The 16,234-nt window shown below is 54.1% G+C and overlaps 2 protein-coding genes across 2 annotated transcripts in view; one reads left to right on the top strand and one right to left on the bottom strand.

Annotated features, from left to right (window-relative positions):
• The first annotated feature begins 2,371 nt into the window (after nt 1-2,371).
• Nucleotides 2,372-12,483, top strand: MPV17L2 (MPV17 mitochondrial inner membrane protein like 2). Its single transcript, XM_050934315.1, is given in 8 exon segments — nt 2,372-2,427; nt 2,429-2,464; nt 2,466-2,524; nt 3,903-4,049; nt 4,867-5,037; nt 5,847-5,923; nt 6,002-6,130; nt 11,287-12,483. Coding segments are annotated over 8 exon segments (756 nt in total). The 3' UTR covers nt 11,368-12,483.
• Nucleotides 12,290-16,234, bottom strand: part of RAB3A (RAB3A, member RAS oncogene family) — a 19,176-nt gene continuing 15,231 nt past the window's right edge. Inside the window, exons 4-5 of the mRNA XM_050934311.1 lie at nt 15,584-15,708; nt 12,290-14,024 (exon numbers count right to left, since the gene is read on the bottom strand). Coding sequence (XP_050790268.1) covers nt 13,834-14,024; nt 15,584-15,708 — 316 coding nt within the window. The 3' untranslated portion in view covers nt 12,290-13,833. The remainder of the gene's footprint in view (nt 14,025-15,583; nt 15,709-16,234) is intronic.

Genomic DNA, 16,234 nt, shown 5'->3' with positions numbered 1-16,234 from the left:
AGCCTATTTAAGTGCTGTCACGAGTTCCCTGTGGTTTTATTACAGTAGCTTTGTATTTGCCTAACCCTGGCTGTGGTAGCTGCTGAGCCCAGGTGACTTGGGGCAGGGGGCCACAGCCTTCGACTGGGCTTTTCGTAAGGTCTTGCCAACTGAGGTTAAGCTGCTGACCAGGCCTAGGCCCTAGCACTGCACAGCTTAGTCTGGGACCCCTTGGAGGATCACCAGGAGAGAGGGGGATGTCCTTCACCTCTTGAGGGAGACCCCTGTGTACCCCTTTGGCTGCTTGCTTCCCCATCCATGGCTACAGGAAGGGAAGTGAGGCATGTGTGAGATGCGGTGGGAGGAGAGACTATGGGGTGTCTGGGAGGAGAAGACACTGGGCAACCCAGGAACCAGTTACAAGAGGGGAACGCAAATGGCACAGCCTGGAAGGAAAAGCTGAACACTTCTGGGTGACACCAAAGCACCCACGGAGGTATGTGGCCAGGTGCTTCGCCCAGCGGAGTGGGCAGAGGGCAGGGCAGGAGCGTGTGCATGGGAAGAAGTGCAGGCTGCTGTGCGGTGATGGCCTGTGACTGCCATGGGCGAGGCGAAGCCAGCTCCATATGGGGGGCCTGGTGCGTACCCGACCAGCCGCACAGACAGGGCTGTGAGACCACGGGCACCAGAACGCTGAATGGCCGCTGCCTGGGGGCCGTGCCCTCCTGTGCTGGGGGTCCCCTGGGGGGGCACAGAGCCCCTCTGGGGGTTAGACGGTGGTGGCAGGGAGGGGCACAGAGCCTCGGGTGGAGGGGGCAGAAGCGGGGGGGTACAGAGCCCCTCTGGGAGTTAGACGCCGGTGGCAGCGAGGGGCACAGAGCCTCGGGTGGAGGGGGCAGAAGCGGGGGGGGCACAGAGCCCCTCTGGGGGTCAGACGCTGGTGGCAGTGAGGGGCACAGAGCCTTGGATGGAGGGGGCAGAAGCAGGGGGGGCACAGAGCCTCGGGTGGAGGGGGCAGAAGCAGGGGGGGCACAGAGCCCCTCTGGGGGTTAGACGCCGGTGGCAGCGAGGGGCACAGAGCCTCGGGTGGAGGGGGCAGAAGCGGGGGGGGGGCACAGAGCCCCTCTGGGGGTTAGACGCTGGTGGCAGCGAGGGGCACAGAGCCTTGGATGGAGGGGGCAGAAGCAGGGGGGGCACAGAGCCTCGGGTGGAGGGGGCAGAAGCAGGGGGGGCACAGAGCCCCTCTGGGGGTTAGACGCCGGTGGCAGCGAGGGGCACAGAGCCTCGGGTGGAGGGGGCAGAAGCGGGGGGGGGCACAGAGCCCCTCTGGGGGTTAGATGCTGGTGGCAGCGAGGGGCACAGAGCCTCGGGTGGAGGGGGCAGAAGCGGGGGGGGGCACAGAGCCCCTCTGGGGGTTAGATGCTGGTGGCAGCGAGGGGCACAGAGCCTCGGGTGGAGGGGGCAGAAGCGGGGGGGGGCACAGAGCCCCTCTGGGGGTTAGACGCCGGTGGCAGCGAGGGGCACAGAGCCTCGGATGGAGGGGGCAGAAGCAGGGGGGGCACAGAGCCCCTCTGGGGGTCAGACGCTGGTGGCAGCGAGGGGCACAGAGCCTCGGGTGGAGGGGGCAGAAGCGGGGGGGTACAGAGCCCCTCTGGGGGTTAGACGCTGGTGGCAGCGAGGGGCACAGAGCCTCGGGTGGAGGGGGCAGAAGCTGGGGGGGGGGCACAGAGCCCAGCTGTGCCGCCCGTGCTCGGCGCTGCTCGGCCGGGGCGCGCGGTACGGAAGCCGACGTGAGGGCCGGGGGCGCTTTATCGGCCCCTCCCCGCGCACGAAGCCGTTGAGGGAGAAGGCACGAGGCAGCCGCGCCAGAAACAACTTCCGCAAGTAGCGGCCATGTCCTCCCCGGCACAGGGCACTTCCGCCTCGCTAGCTGCCATGGCCTCCCCGGCACAGGGCACTTCCGCCTCGGTCGCTGTCATGGCCGCTGCCGGCACAGGGCACTTCCGCCTCGGTAGCTGTCATGGCTGCCGGCAAGGGCACTTCCGCCTCGCTAGCTGCCATGGCCTCCCCGGCACAGGGCACTTCCGCCTCGGTCGCTGTCATGGCCGCTGCCGGCACAGGGCACTTCCGCCTCGGTAGCTGTCATGGCTGCCGGCAAGGGCACTTCCGCCTCGCTAGCTGCCATGGCCTCCCCGGCACAGGGCACTTCCGCCTCGGTCGCTGTCATGGCCGCTGCCGGCACAGGGCACTTCCGCCTCGGTAGCTGTCATGGCTGCCGGCAAGGGCACTTCCGCCTCGCTAGCTCCCATGGCCTCCCCGGCACAGGGCACTTCCGCCTCGGTCGCTGTCATGGCCGCTGCCGGCACAGGGCACTTCCGCCTCGGTCGCTGTCATGGGCCCACTTCCCCGGAAGGTGAAGGGGCAGCTCCGTCACGTGACTCAGACCGGGGCCCACTCACGTGTCCGGAGGCGGAAGTGCGGGCCGGGCCGGGCCGGGCAGAGGCTGAAGGGCGCCGAGCCAGGCGACGGGACCTTGCGGGCTCAGGTCAGGCCGGGGGGCGGGGCTCGGGCTGGGTCGGGCGACAGCTGCGGCCCCGGGGCTTTGCGCCCCCCCCCCCCCGGACCGGACCGGACCGGACCGGACCGGCTGCACCTCGCACCTGTTGCTGATGGAGACATTTCATACACCGGGGGGGGGCCATGGGGCTGTGGGCAGGGAGGGGTATGGGACTGTGGGGGTGGGTGGATGGGACACTTGTGGGGGCAGGGGGCCATGGGGCTGCGGGGGGGGTGGGGGGAGGGACACTTGTGGGGGCGGGGGGGGCCATGGGGCTGCGGGGGGGGTGGCGGGATGGGACACTTGTGGGGGCAGGGGGCCATGGGGCTGCGGGGGGGGTGGCGGGATGGGACACTTGTGGGGGCAGGGGGCCATGGGGCTGCGGGGGGGGTGGGGGGAGGGACACTTGTGGGGGCGGGGGGGGCCATGGGGCTGCGGGGGGGGTGGGGGGAGGGACACTTGTGGGGGCGGGGGGGGCCATGGGGCTGCGGGGGGGGTGGCGGGATGGGACACTTGTGGGGGCAGGGGGCCATGGGGCTGCGGGGGGGGTGGCGGGATGGGACACTTGTGGGGGCAGGGGGCCATGGGGCTGCGGGGGGGGTGGGGGGATGGGACACTTGTGGGGGCAGGGGGCCATGGGGCTGCGGGGGAGTGGGGGGATGGGACACTTGTGGGGGCAGGGGGCCATGGGGCTGCGGGGGGGGTGGGGGGATGGGACACTTGTGGGGGCAGGGGGCCATGGGGCTGGGGGGATGGGACACTTGTGGGGGCAGGGGGCCATGGGGCTGGGGGGATGGGACACTTGTGGGGGCAGGGGGCCATGGGGCTGGGGGGATGGGACACTTGTGGGGGCAGGGGGCCATGGGGCTGCGGGGGGGGTGGGGGGCCATGGGGCTGTGGGGGGAGGGACACTTGTGGGGGCAGGGGGCCATGGGGCTGTGGCGGACACAGCGTCACCGCGAAGGGGAGACGCAAACCTTGGGCTGAAGGGGGCGGGGGGAACCTAAGGCACGTGTGGCCCTGCAGGCTGGTGCTCTGGGCTATGACGCGGGATGGGGGTGGGTCTGTGGGCCCGGCAGGTCATGGGAAGACACCCTCCCCCCCCCCCCCCCGCCCCTTGGGATATGGCTGGAGCTGGGTGCAGGGAGTGGGTGAGGGGGGGGCAGGAGGAGTGAGTGGCCAGTGCTTGAGCGCCAAGTGCACCAGCAGCAGCTTGGCGTGCTGCCCCTGGTGCCCCCAACCTGCACGTTTTGTTTCTCTTTGGCTCAGGCACGGCTGGTGCTTGGATGGCAACCTGGCTGACGTGGATTCGTTGCTGAGCAAACGATGCTTGCCCGTGGCAGACAGCTGTTTGTTGGCTTCTCAGGCTACTGGAAGCCTTTTTTCAGAGGCCGGTTCCTTCTAGTTACAAATACTGTGAGCTGTGGGGCTCTCCTGGCAACTGGCGACACCCTCCAGCAGACATGGGAAATGAGGAAGGACCCGGAGCGGAAGCGGGAGCTGGGCCGCACAGGTGTGTCTGCTGTGTGCTTGCTTGACAGCCAGCTCTTGTAATGGAGGAGGGTTGGGCATGTCCCATTCACAGCGCTCCAGTGTCTCCCCCTGCCTCTGAAAAGGACCCCCCGGTGCCTCTGACCCATTTAAATGGAATGAGGGGAGCTTCATGCCTGGCTGTGCCCAGCCTGTGATTTCTCCTGCTGTTTGGCCTGTATTGCTGGCAGCATTGGGTGGGAGTAGGGGGCTGGAAACAGCACGGGGGGTCTACTCTGTTATTTATTATGTGTATTGTGGTAGCAAAGGGGCTCCACTGCTGGGTAAAGCTGCACACACATAGCAAGCGAGAACGTCTGCCCTGAAGAGGTCAGAACCAGACAGAAAAGGAAGATGGGCACTGAGGGCCAGAGAGAATGAGGTGAGTTCCCATGCGTCACTCACAAGTTAGTGGTAGATCTAGGGATCATACTCAGCTCTCCCCAGTCCCTGCCCAGTGCTCATTAGGTCAGCCTTCCTTCTGCGTGCTGTGTCTGTCTGCCAGCTGTTAGGGCCAATCTTCCCAGCAACATCCAACCTTTGGGGAACTGCTGCTGTTTTAACCATTCTGCTTTTAGGGCCTTTTTTGCAGGGAGTCAAAGCAGCATTCAGAATATTCTAGACTGAGATCTGCCATCATCTCTGTACCTGTGCACATATCCATATCCATGTCCTTGTCTGAGGCAGGGCACATGCACCTTTTGTAAAGGGACAGATATGCTTCCAGAGCTGTGTCAATAATGCATGATGACATTGTGCTGGGCCTTTGCATTTATTAATAAGGTGGCATTTTGTTGCAGCTCGGATGTTTGCTATTGGCTGCAGCATGGGCCCGTTAATGCATTACTGGTATCTCTGGTTAGACAGAGCATTTCCTGCAAGTGGATTAAAAGGAATTAAAATTGTCCTGAAGAAAGTCTTCATTGACCAGATCATAGCATCTCCGGCCTTGGGAATCTGGTATTTTCTGGGTAAAAAATTTCATATCACTTTCTCATGTAAATGTTACTAACACACTGTTCAAATGTCTGCCTTGGGAATCTGGTATTTTCTGGGTAAAAAATTTCATATCACTTTCTCATGTAAATGTTACTAACACACTGTTCAAATGTCTGCCTTCTCCAACACTCACAAGAACATAAGAAAGGCCATATGGGGTCAGACCAAAAGGTCCATCCAGCCCAGTGTCCTGTCTGCTGACGGTGGCCAGTGCCAACACTTGTCAGTCAGGGAAGCATTGAGAAGGGTCTGTGATTGATTGGATGTGGGAGGGCAGGCCTGCTCCTTACCCCTGAGGTTATTTCCCTGCCTTGGCTGGGCAGCGGGAGGTTTCGTGTCCTCCCCCAGGGCATGGGTGCAGTGCCCAGGCTCTGTTCCAACATGTGCATTCAGCAGCTGCACGTGCACTGACTCAGAGTGAACTCTCTTCCTGTTTTCCCTGTAGCTGGGGTGTGCACAGCACTTGGGAGGCCTGTTCTGGCCTGACAAACGGAGCTCACAGCAAGCATGGGTTAGTGGCTGCCATGCTAAATGGAAGCACAGCCAATACCTTTTCTCCCTGCCTTACTAAGCTCCCCATAGAGCCGGGAAACCTGGGCCAGCAAAGTCTCAGGCCTGCTGAGACTAAAGATCACACTTGCTGGCTCCTTGAATTACTGCCTCCAAGGTGCTGCTACAGCTTCCCAGATGCCCATGAGGGGGCAAGATCAAAGGTCTGGTTGTAAAGCAGGAGGCCAGGCTTGCTTACTTACTCACCTGAAGCCAATTGTGCTTTGTACAGGGATGGGATCGCTGGAGGGGCAGACACTGGAGGAAAGCTGGGAGGAGCTGAGAGAGAAGTTCTGGGAATTTTACAAGGTAAGGCTGCTCCAAATCCCTGAAAAGCCCTCCCCTCCCTCCTTCTCTCCTTTCTTAATACTTGATTCTCTTTCCCAGGCAGATTGGTGTGTCTGGCCAGCAGCTCAGGTGATTAACTTCCTGTTCCTTCCTCCCAAGTATCGGGTGATTTATGTGAACGTGGTGACCTTGGGCTGGGACACATACCTTGCCTACCTCAAACACAGGGTAGGTAGACTCATAGACTCATAGGTCAGAAGGGACCAATATGATCATCTAGTCTGACCTCCTGCACAAGGCAGGCCACAGAACCCTACCCGTCCACTTTTATAACAACCCCTAACCCAGGACCGAGTTATTGAAATCCTCAAAATTGGTTTGAAGACCTCAAGCTGCAGAGAATCCACCAGCAAGCGACCCATGCCCCACGCTGCAGGGGAAGGCGAAAAACCTCCAGGGCCCCTGCCAATCTGCCCTGGAGGAAAATTCCTTCCCGACCCCAAATATGCTGATTAGCTAAACCCTGAGCATGTGGGCAAGACTCACCAGCCAGCACCCAAGAAGGAATTCTCTGCAGTAACTCAGTTCCCATCCCATCCAACCCAACATCTCCCCGCAGACCACTGAGCAGACTTATCTGGTGATAATCCAAGAGCAATTGTCCAAATTAAACTATCCTATCATAACATCCCCTCCATATACTTATCAAGCTTAGTCTTAAAGCCAGATAAGTAAGTCTTTTGCCCCCACTACTTCCCTCGGAAGGCTGTTCCAGAACTTCACTCCCCTAATGGTTAGAAACCTTTGTCTAATTTCAAGTCTAAACTTCCTAATATCCAGTTTGTACCCATTCGTCCTTGTGCCTACATTAGTACTAAACTTAAATAATTCCTATCCCTCCCTAACGTTAACCCCCTTGATATATTTATATAGAGCAAGCATGTCCCCCCGCAGCCTTCTCTTGGCCAGGCGAAACAAGCCAAGCTCTTTGAGTCTCCTTTCATAAGGCAGGTTTTCCATTCCTCGGATCATCCTAGTAGCCCGTCTCTGGACCTGTTCCAGTTTGAAATCATCCTTCTTGAACATGGGACACCAGAACTGCACACAATATTCCAGATGGGGTCTCACCAGCGCCTTATATAACGGTACTAACACCTCCTTATCCTTGCTGGAAATACGTCGCCTGATGCATCCTAAAATTGCATTTGCTTTTTTAACAGCCGTATCACATTGGCGGCTCATAGTCATCCTGCTATCAACCAATACCCCAAGGTCCTTCTCCTCCTCCGTCACTTCCAACTGATGCGTCCCCAACGTATATCTAAATTTCTTATTATTAATCCCTAAGTGCATGACCTTGCACTTTTCACTATTGTATTTCATCCTATTACAATTACTCCAGTTTACAAGGTGGTCCAGATCTTCCTGAATAGTATCGCTGTCCTTCTCCGTGTTAGCAATACCCCCCAGCTTCGTGTCATCCGCAAACTTTATTAGCACATTCCCGCTCTTTGTGCCAAGGTCAGTAATAAAAAGGTTAAATAAGATCGGTCCCAAAACCGATCCCTGAGGGACTCCACTAGTAACCTCCTTCCAGCCTGACAGTTCACCCTTCAATAGGACCCGCTGGAGTCTCCCCTTTAACCAGTTCCTTATCCACCTTACAACTTTCATATTCATCCCCATCTTTTCCAATTTAACAAACAAACAGTTCCCCATGTGGAACCGTGTCAAAAGCCTTACTGAAATGTAGGTAAATTATATCTACCGCATTTCCTTTATCTAAGTAATCTGTCACCTTCTCAAAGAAGGAGATCAAATTGGTTTGGCATGACCTACCTTTAGTAAATCCATGTTGCAATTCGTCCCAATTACCATTGACCTCTATGTCCTTAACTACTTTCTCCCTTAAAATTTTTTCCAAGACCTTACATACTACAGACGTCAAGCTAACAGGCCTATAATTACCCGGATCACTTTTATTCCCTTTCATAAAAATAGGAACTACGTTAGCAATTCTCCAGTCGTACGGCACAACCCCCGAGTTTATCGATTGCTTAAAAATTCTCGCTAACGGGCTTGCAATTTCACACGCCAGTTCCTTTAATATCCTTGGATGGAGATTGTCCGGGCCCTCTGATTTTGTCCCATCAAGCTGTTCAAGTTTGGCCTCTACCTCAGTTGCGGTAATATCCACCTCCATATCTACATTCCCGTTTATCATCCCTCCATCATTGCTAAACTCCTCACTAGTCTTATTAAAAACTGAGGCAAAGTATCAGAGGGTAGCCGTGTTAGTCTGGATCTGTAAAAGCAGCAAAGAATCCTGTGGCACCTTATAGACTAAAAGATGTTTTGGAGCATGAGCTTTCGTGGGTGAATACCCAGTTCCTCAGATGCATGTGATGAGGCATGCATGAGGCAAAGTACTTATGTAGATATTGGGCCATGCCTAGGTTATCCTTAACCTCCATTCCATCGTCAGTATATAGCGGCCCCACTTCTTCTTTCTTTGTTTTCTTCTTATTTCTGTGGCTGTAGAACCTTTTACTATTGGTTTTGATTCCCTTTGCAAGGTCCCGTTCAATGCGGCTTTTAGCCTTCCTCACTGTATCCCTACATGTTCTGACGTCAGCAAGGTAGCTTCCCTTGCTAATCCCGCCTTTCTTCCACTCCCTGTAAGCTTTCTGCTTTCTCCTAATCCCCTCTCTGAGTTGCTTGCTCATCCAGCTTGGCCTACAACTCCTGCCCATGGTTCTTTTCCCCTTTCTTGGGATGCAGGCTTCCGACAATTTCCGCAGCTGCAACTTAAAGTAATTCCAGGCCTCCTCTGCATTTAAATCCACAAGTTCCTCTGTCCAATCCACTTCCCTAACTAATGTCCTTAACTCTGTAAAATTAGCCCTCGAGAAGTTGAAAACCCTAATCCCAGATCTACATTCGTTTATCCTTCCATGTGGTTTGAACTGAATCAGCTCATGATCACTCGAACCAAGGTTGTCCCCTACCACCATTTCTTCCACGAGGTCCTCACTGCTCACCAAAACCAAATCTAAAATGGCATCCCCTCTTGTAGGTACTTCAAGTACTTGATGAAGAAATCCATCCGCTATCACATCCAGAAAAATCTGACCCCTATTATTCTGGCAAGCACTCGTCCTCCAGTCTATATCCAGGAAGTTGAAGTCTCCCATAATCACCCATTTCCCCTTTGTGTTTACTTCATTAAAGACATTAAAGAGGTCTCTATCCATATCCAAATCAGATCCCGGCGGTCTATAGCACACCCCAAGCACTATCTCAGGGGAAGCTCTAGTTGCTTTTTTACCCAGCGTGATTTTTGCCCAGACAGACTCTGTCTTATCCATTCCATTGCTTCTTATGTCATTACAGTTAATGTCATCATTGATGTACAAGGCTACTCCACCACGTTTGCCTTTCTTCCTGTCTTTTCTAAACAGCACATAGCCTTCAATACCCGTGCTCCAGTCATGAGTACTATTCCACCAGCTTTCTGTTATCCCTATAATATCTGGTGTCAGTTCCTGCACCAGTAGCTCCAGTTCCTCCATCTTGTTACCTAGGCTCCTTGCATTACTGTAGAGACATTTTAATTTTTGATGTTTGGTGTCAGTGACATGCTTTCCCCTGTTGTGCACAGACCTTCTACCACCAGCTTCACCTGTTAATCTGGTTTCTAATCCAGTATTTTTCCTTGGATCAATTATTTGGACCGCAAGGGTATCCCTGCTCACTTTGTTTACTTCCCTCTCCAGGTTATATTCCGGCGTGGAGATCTCCCAACCATCTCCCCCAACTTCCTAGTGTAAAGCTCTCTTGATGAGGTTGGCGAGCCTCCATCCTAGAATTCTATTTCCCTCCTTACTCAGATGAAGTCCATCCTGAGCAAACAGTCGTCTATCTGTAAACGCTTCCCAGTGACCGTACATCCCAAAGCCCTCCTTGTAACACCACTCCCTGAGCCATCTGTTGATTGCCATAATCTTGTCACTCCTTCGTCGCCCCGCTCTAGGAACTGGCAGAATCCCACTGAAGATCACCTGAGCCTCGATGTCTTTGAGTGTCTTCCTCAGTCTGGCATAGTCCTCCTTGATACAGTCCAGCGAGTAACTAGCCGTATCATTTGTTCCCACATGAAGGACAGTCAACGGATTCTTTCCCGCTCCCGCTAGGATCCTATTCAGCCTCAGGTCCACATCCTGTATCTTAGCCCCTGGCAGACAGCACACCCTCCTGTTCTCCCGATCAGCTCTAGTTACAGGCCTGTCTATTCTTCTCAGTAAAGAGTCTCCAATCATGTAGACCTGCCTTTTCCTGGCGACAGTGTGATTCTCTGGTCTATCCCCCACACCAGCTGGCTGCAAGTCCTCTCCATTTGTATTTGCCCTTACAATCATCCTAGGGCTCATACTTGGTGTTGCCTGCATTGACTCCTCCCCTCCTTCTGCAGGACTAGCTGCTTGTCTCTTTTTCCTGGCCCTCTCTCCTTCAGTAGCCTGCTGTGCTCCATCTTCAGTCTCCAACTCAGCAAACCTGTTCCTGAGTTCTATTTCTCCATCGCTGGCCTGTCTTTTCCTCTGCCAGGTTCTCCTAGTCACATGCTTCCACTGTCCACATTCCTCACCCAGCAGCCCCTCCTCAGAGTTCTGTGGTCCTGCTTCTATCTGCTTGTCTGAGCTTATCCCCTGTGCCTCATCATGTCTGTGTTCCATCATCTGCTCAAACCCCCTTCTAAACTCAGCCAGAGTTTCCGCCTGCATCTCCAGTCCTCTCATCTTGTCTTCCAGCAGCTCTATCAGGTGGCACTTCATGCAGACACAGCCCCTTTCAGGTGCCCCCTCCAGGTACTGCATCTGGTCATCCTCGGTGTGTCTCTACCAGCTGCCTCTGCCTCAGTCATACCCCTCCAACTCTGTGCCTGGCAATCCACGCCTCACAGCGCACCGCAGGCCACCGACAAGCACTGGGCTGCTGGCTGACCCCTGCCCCGTCCCTTGTCTGATGTCCTGGTTTCTCTGCCTTGGTCTCCCCTGTAAGCTCCCCCTGGAAACTCCCTCTGAAACTCCCCTGTTAGCAGCTCTGTTTGCTGGCTCCTGTGCCGCTGCAGCTCTGTGCCGCTGCTTGAGTGCCTAGCTCCTTATCTAGGACCCCTAATCAGGTAAGCCCCACCCCAACACAGGGCTCAGCCTCGCTCCCAGCACACGGCCCCTAGCAGCCTGCCCACACACTCACTCACACACAACCTCCACAATACAGGTGGTCATAAGCACCCCAGCCACTAACCCCTTGCACTGGAGCCATTGCTGCTCCAGCAAACCTTTAATGACTCAGGGTTTAGTCACTTTCTTCTCTTGCATCTGTAGCACAAGCAGCCACTCAGTGCCGAAGCTGAGCTGAAGAGCAGCATGCAGCATCACCACACTGGGGTGAAAACTGGCAGCTGACAATCTGTTTGCAAGGACTGCTGCTCTGGTTCCATCTGTCCCTGGGAGATGCCAATCAAGTGCTAATTCCAGATTCATTCCTTGGAGAGGGAGCTGGCTCCCATGCAGCCCAGAAAAAATAGCCTGATCAAGTGAACAAAATGCTTCCTGGAAACAAATCACTGCCATTGTCCTATGGCCGACCCAGCCAGTGGGTGTGGAAGAGAAACATGAGCGGGTCTCTCTGAGTTAGCATTTACCTTCCGAGCCACAAACCCAGTGAGTGACTTTTTAAAATGAAGATTCACATGCCAACAGGATGCATAACATGACTTTCTTATTCCTCCACTGACTTCTGGGAAAGTTGGGCAGGTGCGGCACATTACTGTTTGCCACTAAGTGAGCCACGATCCTTAAAATAATCCCATGTCTTGGAACCAACTTACTTTATTCTCACTGTGTCTGAAAACTGTATTTTGCTATAAATGGTGATGTGCCAAATTGTCACTTATAAAAAAAATTATGAGACCTTAATGACATAGCTTGTCTCTAGAAACAGTAACTGCACTCCAGTGTGGGAATTTAAAGCTCATGCTCTAGGAAGTGGGGGCTGCTCACTTAAAGCTGGAGCTATGGGGTTGGTCTTCCTTGCAGCCAGGCTGAGTGGCTGCACACACTGATCTAAGCTCGGGCTTGAAGGGGGGAGCCTGGATCAGTCAGACCCAGCTTTGTAGAAAGAGCCCCCAGTCCAGGCTTAAGAGAAAACAGCAACGGAGTAGCTGGGGTCCCTTCCATCACAGACTGGTGAGTGCGAGCCCATGTGAGGCCTCGCAGAGCCAGGGCGTTCCAGGACTGGAACTAGTGCGGCACTGTGGTGCCTGAACCCCTCTGATCAAGGACTCACCCACTGGGCCTGCTGAAAATGAGCCCAAATGACTTGTGATCAGCATTAATTAATTTATTTCATCACAACAGCTCTTGAATACAGTGATCGTTAGGAAATTGTACTTTGACACATTTGACATTTGTACAGTACAGCGTAGTTTTTTCCATATAAGTAAACATCACAAAAATAGGAGGTTGGATGTGTGTATCTGTAAAGAGGGTTCACCAAGAAAAATAAATCAAGGGAAGCAACGCACCACGTTTGGGCATTGATAGTTTTTTATCTACTGCTTCACAGTCTCCACAACATCACATTGCTAAAGTAACAGACGAGGAACAGCAAGGCCTGTAGCAAACTCGCCCCCTTCAGCTGCTAGTGCAACATCCAGGGGCAGGTGGGGTGTCAATCCCACACCCAGCATGGAATGGGGCAGCAGTTTGGTGGCTTGTTTCTTTGCTTGAGCCAAACCATCAAAGTTTTTCCTCTAGCAGGAGGTTTCCAGTGCTCCTCCGCCACCAGCCTGGGGCTAGTTTGGTACAGGAGTGCCTTGGCCCTTACTCAGCTTTGTTTTTAAATAATAGATTTAAAAGTGATATTCACAAGCAGGTTAATACCACACTGATAAAATAAATACATCTACCCAACCACAACACAGCATGTCACACAATGGTCACTTGCTACTTCTATTTACAGGAAGGTTGTTTTTATGTACAAGGAGGAAGACAGCAGGAGCATTAATTAGCATCTATTTATACAATAGTTTACTTAGGAACTAGCCATCCTTGGTGGGGGAGAACAGAGCAGCAGAGCGGCTCTCCAGCCAGCCAAGGCCTCTGGGCTTACAAGAAGAACAAGCTAAGGGGAGGTGTAAAGACAGGGCTGGAACAAATCTCTATGACAACCCACCTGCACTAGTGCCTCATTGGGATCTAGACGTATCCTTTAGTAAGTGACTGAATTGTCAAGGTTAAAATCCACATCCACCCCCAGCTGGCTGAGCTGCAACCCCAACGCATCACCCCTTCAGTAGCACTACAGCTAAGGGAGCAGGTCTCTGGGTCCAGGGGGCAGGGCTGTTTGTTCAGGAGCATCAGGAGATGCTACACCAAGAGGACTCTAGTCCTTCAAGCTGCTCTCCCTTGAGCAGGGCTTCTCCCACCACCCAGCAGCAAGGATCCACCTAGGCAGGAAGGAAGCTAATGAACACGTTGGCCAAGCTGACTCAGCTGGTTAATGCAGGATTCTGCTATTAACCCCCCACTTCCAGCTCAACAGACAATCATATATAAATAAGGGGGCACGATCAGGAACTAGTTAAAAGCAAACAACAAAAAAGTTTCTCCTACCATCCCAGGATGGAAAAACGAGGGAGCAGAAAGGAAGGGGTGACGCCCCGTGGAACCTGCAGACTGAGAGGGTGGCCAGGGCCCTTTCAAACCCTATGAGGTGAGAGCAGACACACAACTCATCGCTATGGGCCACCCCACCAGACCTAGTGACTGGGGCATTGAAGTGGGAGCACAACTGAGTGTTAACTAGGGCACCGGTTACTTGGAGGGGTGACATGGCCGAAGCAGGCAGAGGGGGCCGTACTGCAGTCTCTAACAGGCACAGTCTTGGTGGGGGGGTGCTTGCTGGTCAGTCAGCTGTGGCCCTGGTTTCACACCAGTCACTGCTGGGTCTGCCGTGTCGAGGGACTCAGACATCTTCTCGCAGATAATGTCGACAAGCCGTTCGAACGTCTGCTTGACGTTGATATTGTCCTTTGCGCTGGCTTCGAAGAACTCAAACCCTGGCCAAAGGGAGATGGGAGAGCGTGAGACTGGCAGCCGGGAGGGGCTTGGGGCAAGGCAGGGCCTTTGCTCACCAACAGGGGCCCTGCAGTGCAAGTTACCAAACCATTCCTAAGCCCTGGGAATGATTTTTAGCTGGGATAATTAAAGAAAGACCCTGGAAATGAATCCATCCCAGGTCATTACTTTTACATGGCCCCAAATGTACATGGAAAACAACAAGGCAACCTCAGCAGCAGGCAGGGGTTTCACAGGCAGGGTCAGCAGCCAGGGACCATCACTGGCCAGTGAGGTCACCCCAGCTCTGTTAAATGGCCCAGGATGTTCAGCTCAGGCTCCTGCTTCCCATCGCGGGAGCTGCTGATTCAAGCTAACTACATCAGCCAGGGGAAGGCACCTGTACAAGCTCAGGGTCTCCGACACAAGAGCTGAGATCTGGGGCCGGGATCTGCCAGGTTAGAACCAAGTAGCAGAGCTCAGCATCCCTAGAGCTGAGTGTTTTCTGCGCAGCCAGGAGAGAGGCCTCCCTGTGGTGACCCACGTGCAAGGGACCCCGCCTTACAAAGCCTAGGAAATACCCAAGCCTCTTTAATTGACTGACCATGTAAAGATGGGGGCTAGACGCCAGCACACTATTACCAGTTGCTTATTGTAAACTTAACATTGACTGCTCAGGTCCCTTCCAGTCAGGCAACAGAGTCCACGGGCGGGGCCGCTCCAAGCCACTCAGGCTCCTGCTGGTTGTAGCCAGTTCTCGTCATGCTCACAATAAATATGGAAAGTCTCTGGATTTTTAAAGGGTTTTACAGCTCCTCCTCTGGGCTGTTAAATTTTAATGGGATGCTTTGCAGGGAAAAGGGTTTAGTTATAAATCCATAAATTCGCCCCACGTTCTAACTGGGTTTAACCTGCTCAGAAATCCACCCAGGCCAACTGGTTTTCCAACCACTTTACAGCAGTAAACACAGGGTTTAGAGGGTTGTTATAATAATAGAAACAGTTATCGAAAAACTGTAATTGCCCAGACAGCACCAGTGTTTGTTAGAAGACAAGCCATGCTGCTACATAGTGACAAAGTTATGGCAAGTGCAATGAGTCGTAATTACCTTACTCCACAGGAAAGACAGACAGGTCCCCTCTCAGGGTTACAGCTCCTGTGCCACCATACAACCACACCACCCACCCACTCTCACACCTCGCAGGGTTACAGGTCTGTGCCTGCCATACAAGTGCAGCACAACCCATCTTCCCCATGCCTGTCAGCCCTCTAAAAGATGCTTCCCAGACCTGCAGGGCACCATTACTGCCATCTCTCAGTCCAGATGCCTTTTGGGGCAGCAGATGCTGCTGCTCAACTGGCCAAAGAACCTTCCCTTGCCCAGAACTTGGCTTCTGAGTTGCTCTTGTGCAAGGCAGCGCAAAGCTCCAACAGCTTGGCAATGCCTGGAACCCTCTCACATAAGACCAAGTCCTAACAGGGCTTGAGCGTCGCCAGCCAGAACCTTGCAGGGTCAGCCCGTTACCTAGACTGGGTGCTTGCACAGTAACCAGTACTTACCCAGGTGCTCTGCCAACTGGCGCCCTCTCTCTGATGCCACAACTCGCTCGTCCTCCATGTCACACTTGTTACCCACCAGCAACACCTGTGCGTTATCCCAGGAATAGGTCTTGATCTGGGTTGACCTTAAAGCCGCAGTAGGGGAACAAATAACCACAATATTCAGACAGTAGGGCTGTGGGCAGCTGGTTATAGACAAAGGCCCAGGTTGTTAAAGGCACCAAAGTGGTAATGTGCTCTGTGCTGCAAGTGCCTGAATCATTTTAGGCATTAGGAACCCAAATCCCACTGACAGTGAATGCAATGTAGGCTCCTAAATCAATTAGGCATTGCAGAGCTGAGCACAGCAATAACCTTTAAAGACTCTGGGCCAAGAGTCCCAAATCCCAGCCAGAGACTGGAGCCTGGTTCTCTGGACCAGCGGCAAGAGGCCTTCACCCCTCAGCCTCTTAGCTGGAGCCATCAAAGCTGGACTGCCAGAGGGCATGTCCAAGAGCTACAGAGACCCACCACAGCTGCAGCCAGAGAATGTGAAGAAACCAGCAAAGCAGGAAGAGACTAAAGAGGTAGCAAATATGGGGCAGAGAGAGAAAATTACTGTAGGAACCAGTAGCACGATGCATTGGTGGTCAGTGCACCAGAGAGCAGGAG

The sequence above is a fragment of the Gopherus flavomarginatus genome, chromosome 24 (assembly GCF_025201925.1).
Source record: "Gopherus flavomarginatus isolate rGopFla2 chromosome 24, rGopFla2.mat.asm, whole genome shotgun sequence".
Classification (NCBI taxonomy): Eukaryota; Metazoa; Chordata; order Testudines; family Testudinidae; genus Gopherus; species Gopherus flavomarginatus.
This window is presented reverse-complemented; position numbering and strand designations above follow the sequence as displayed.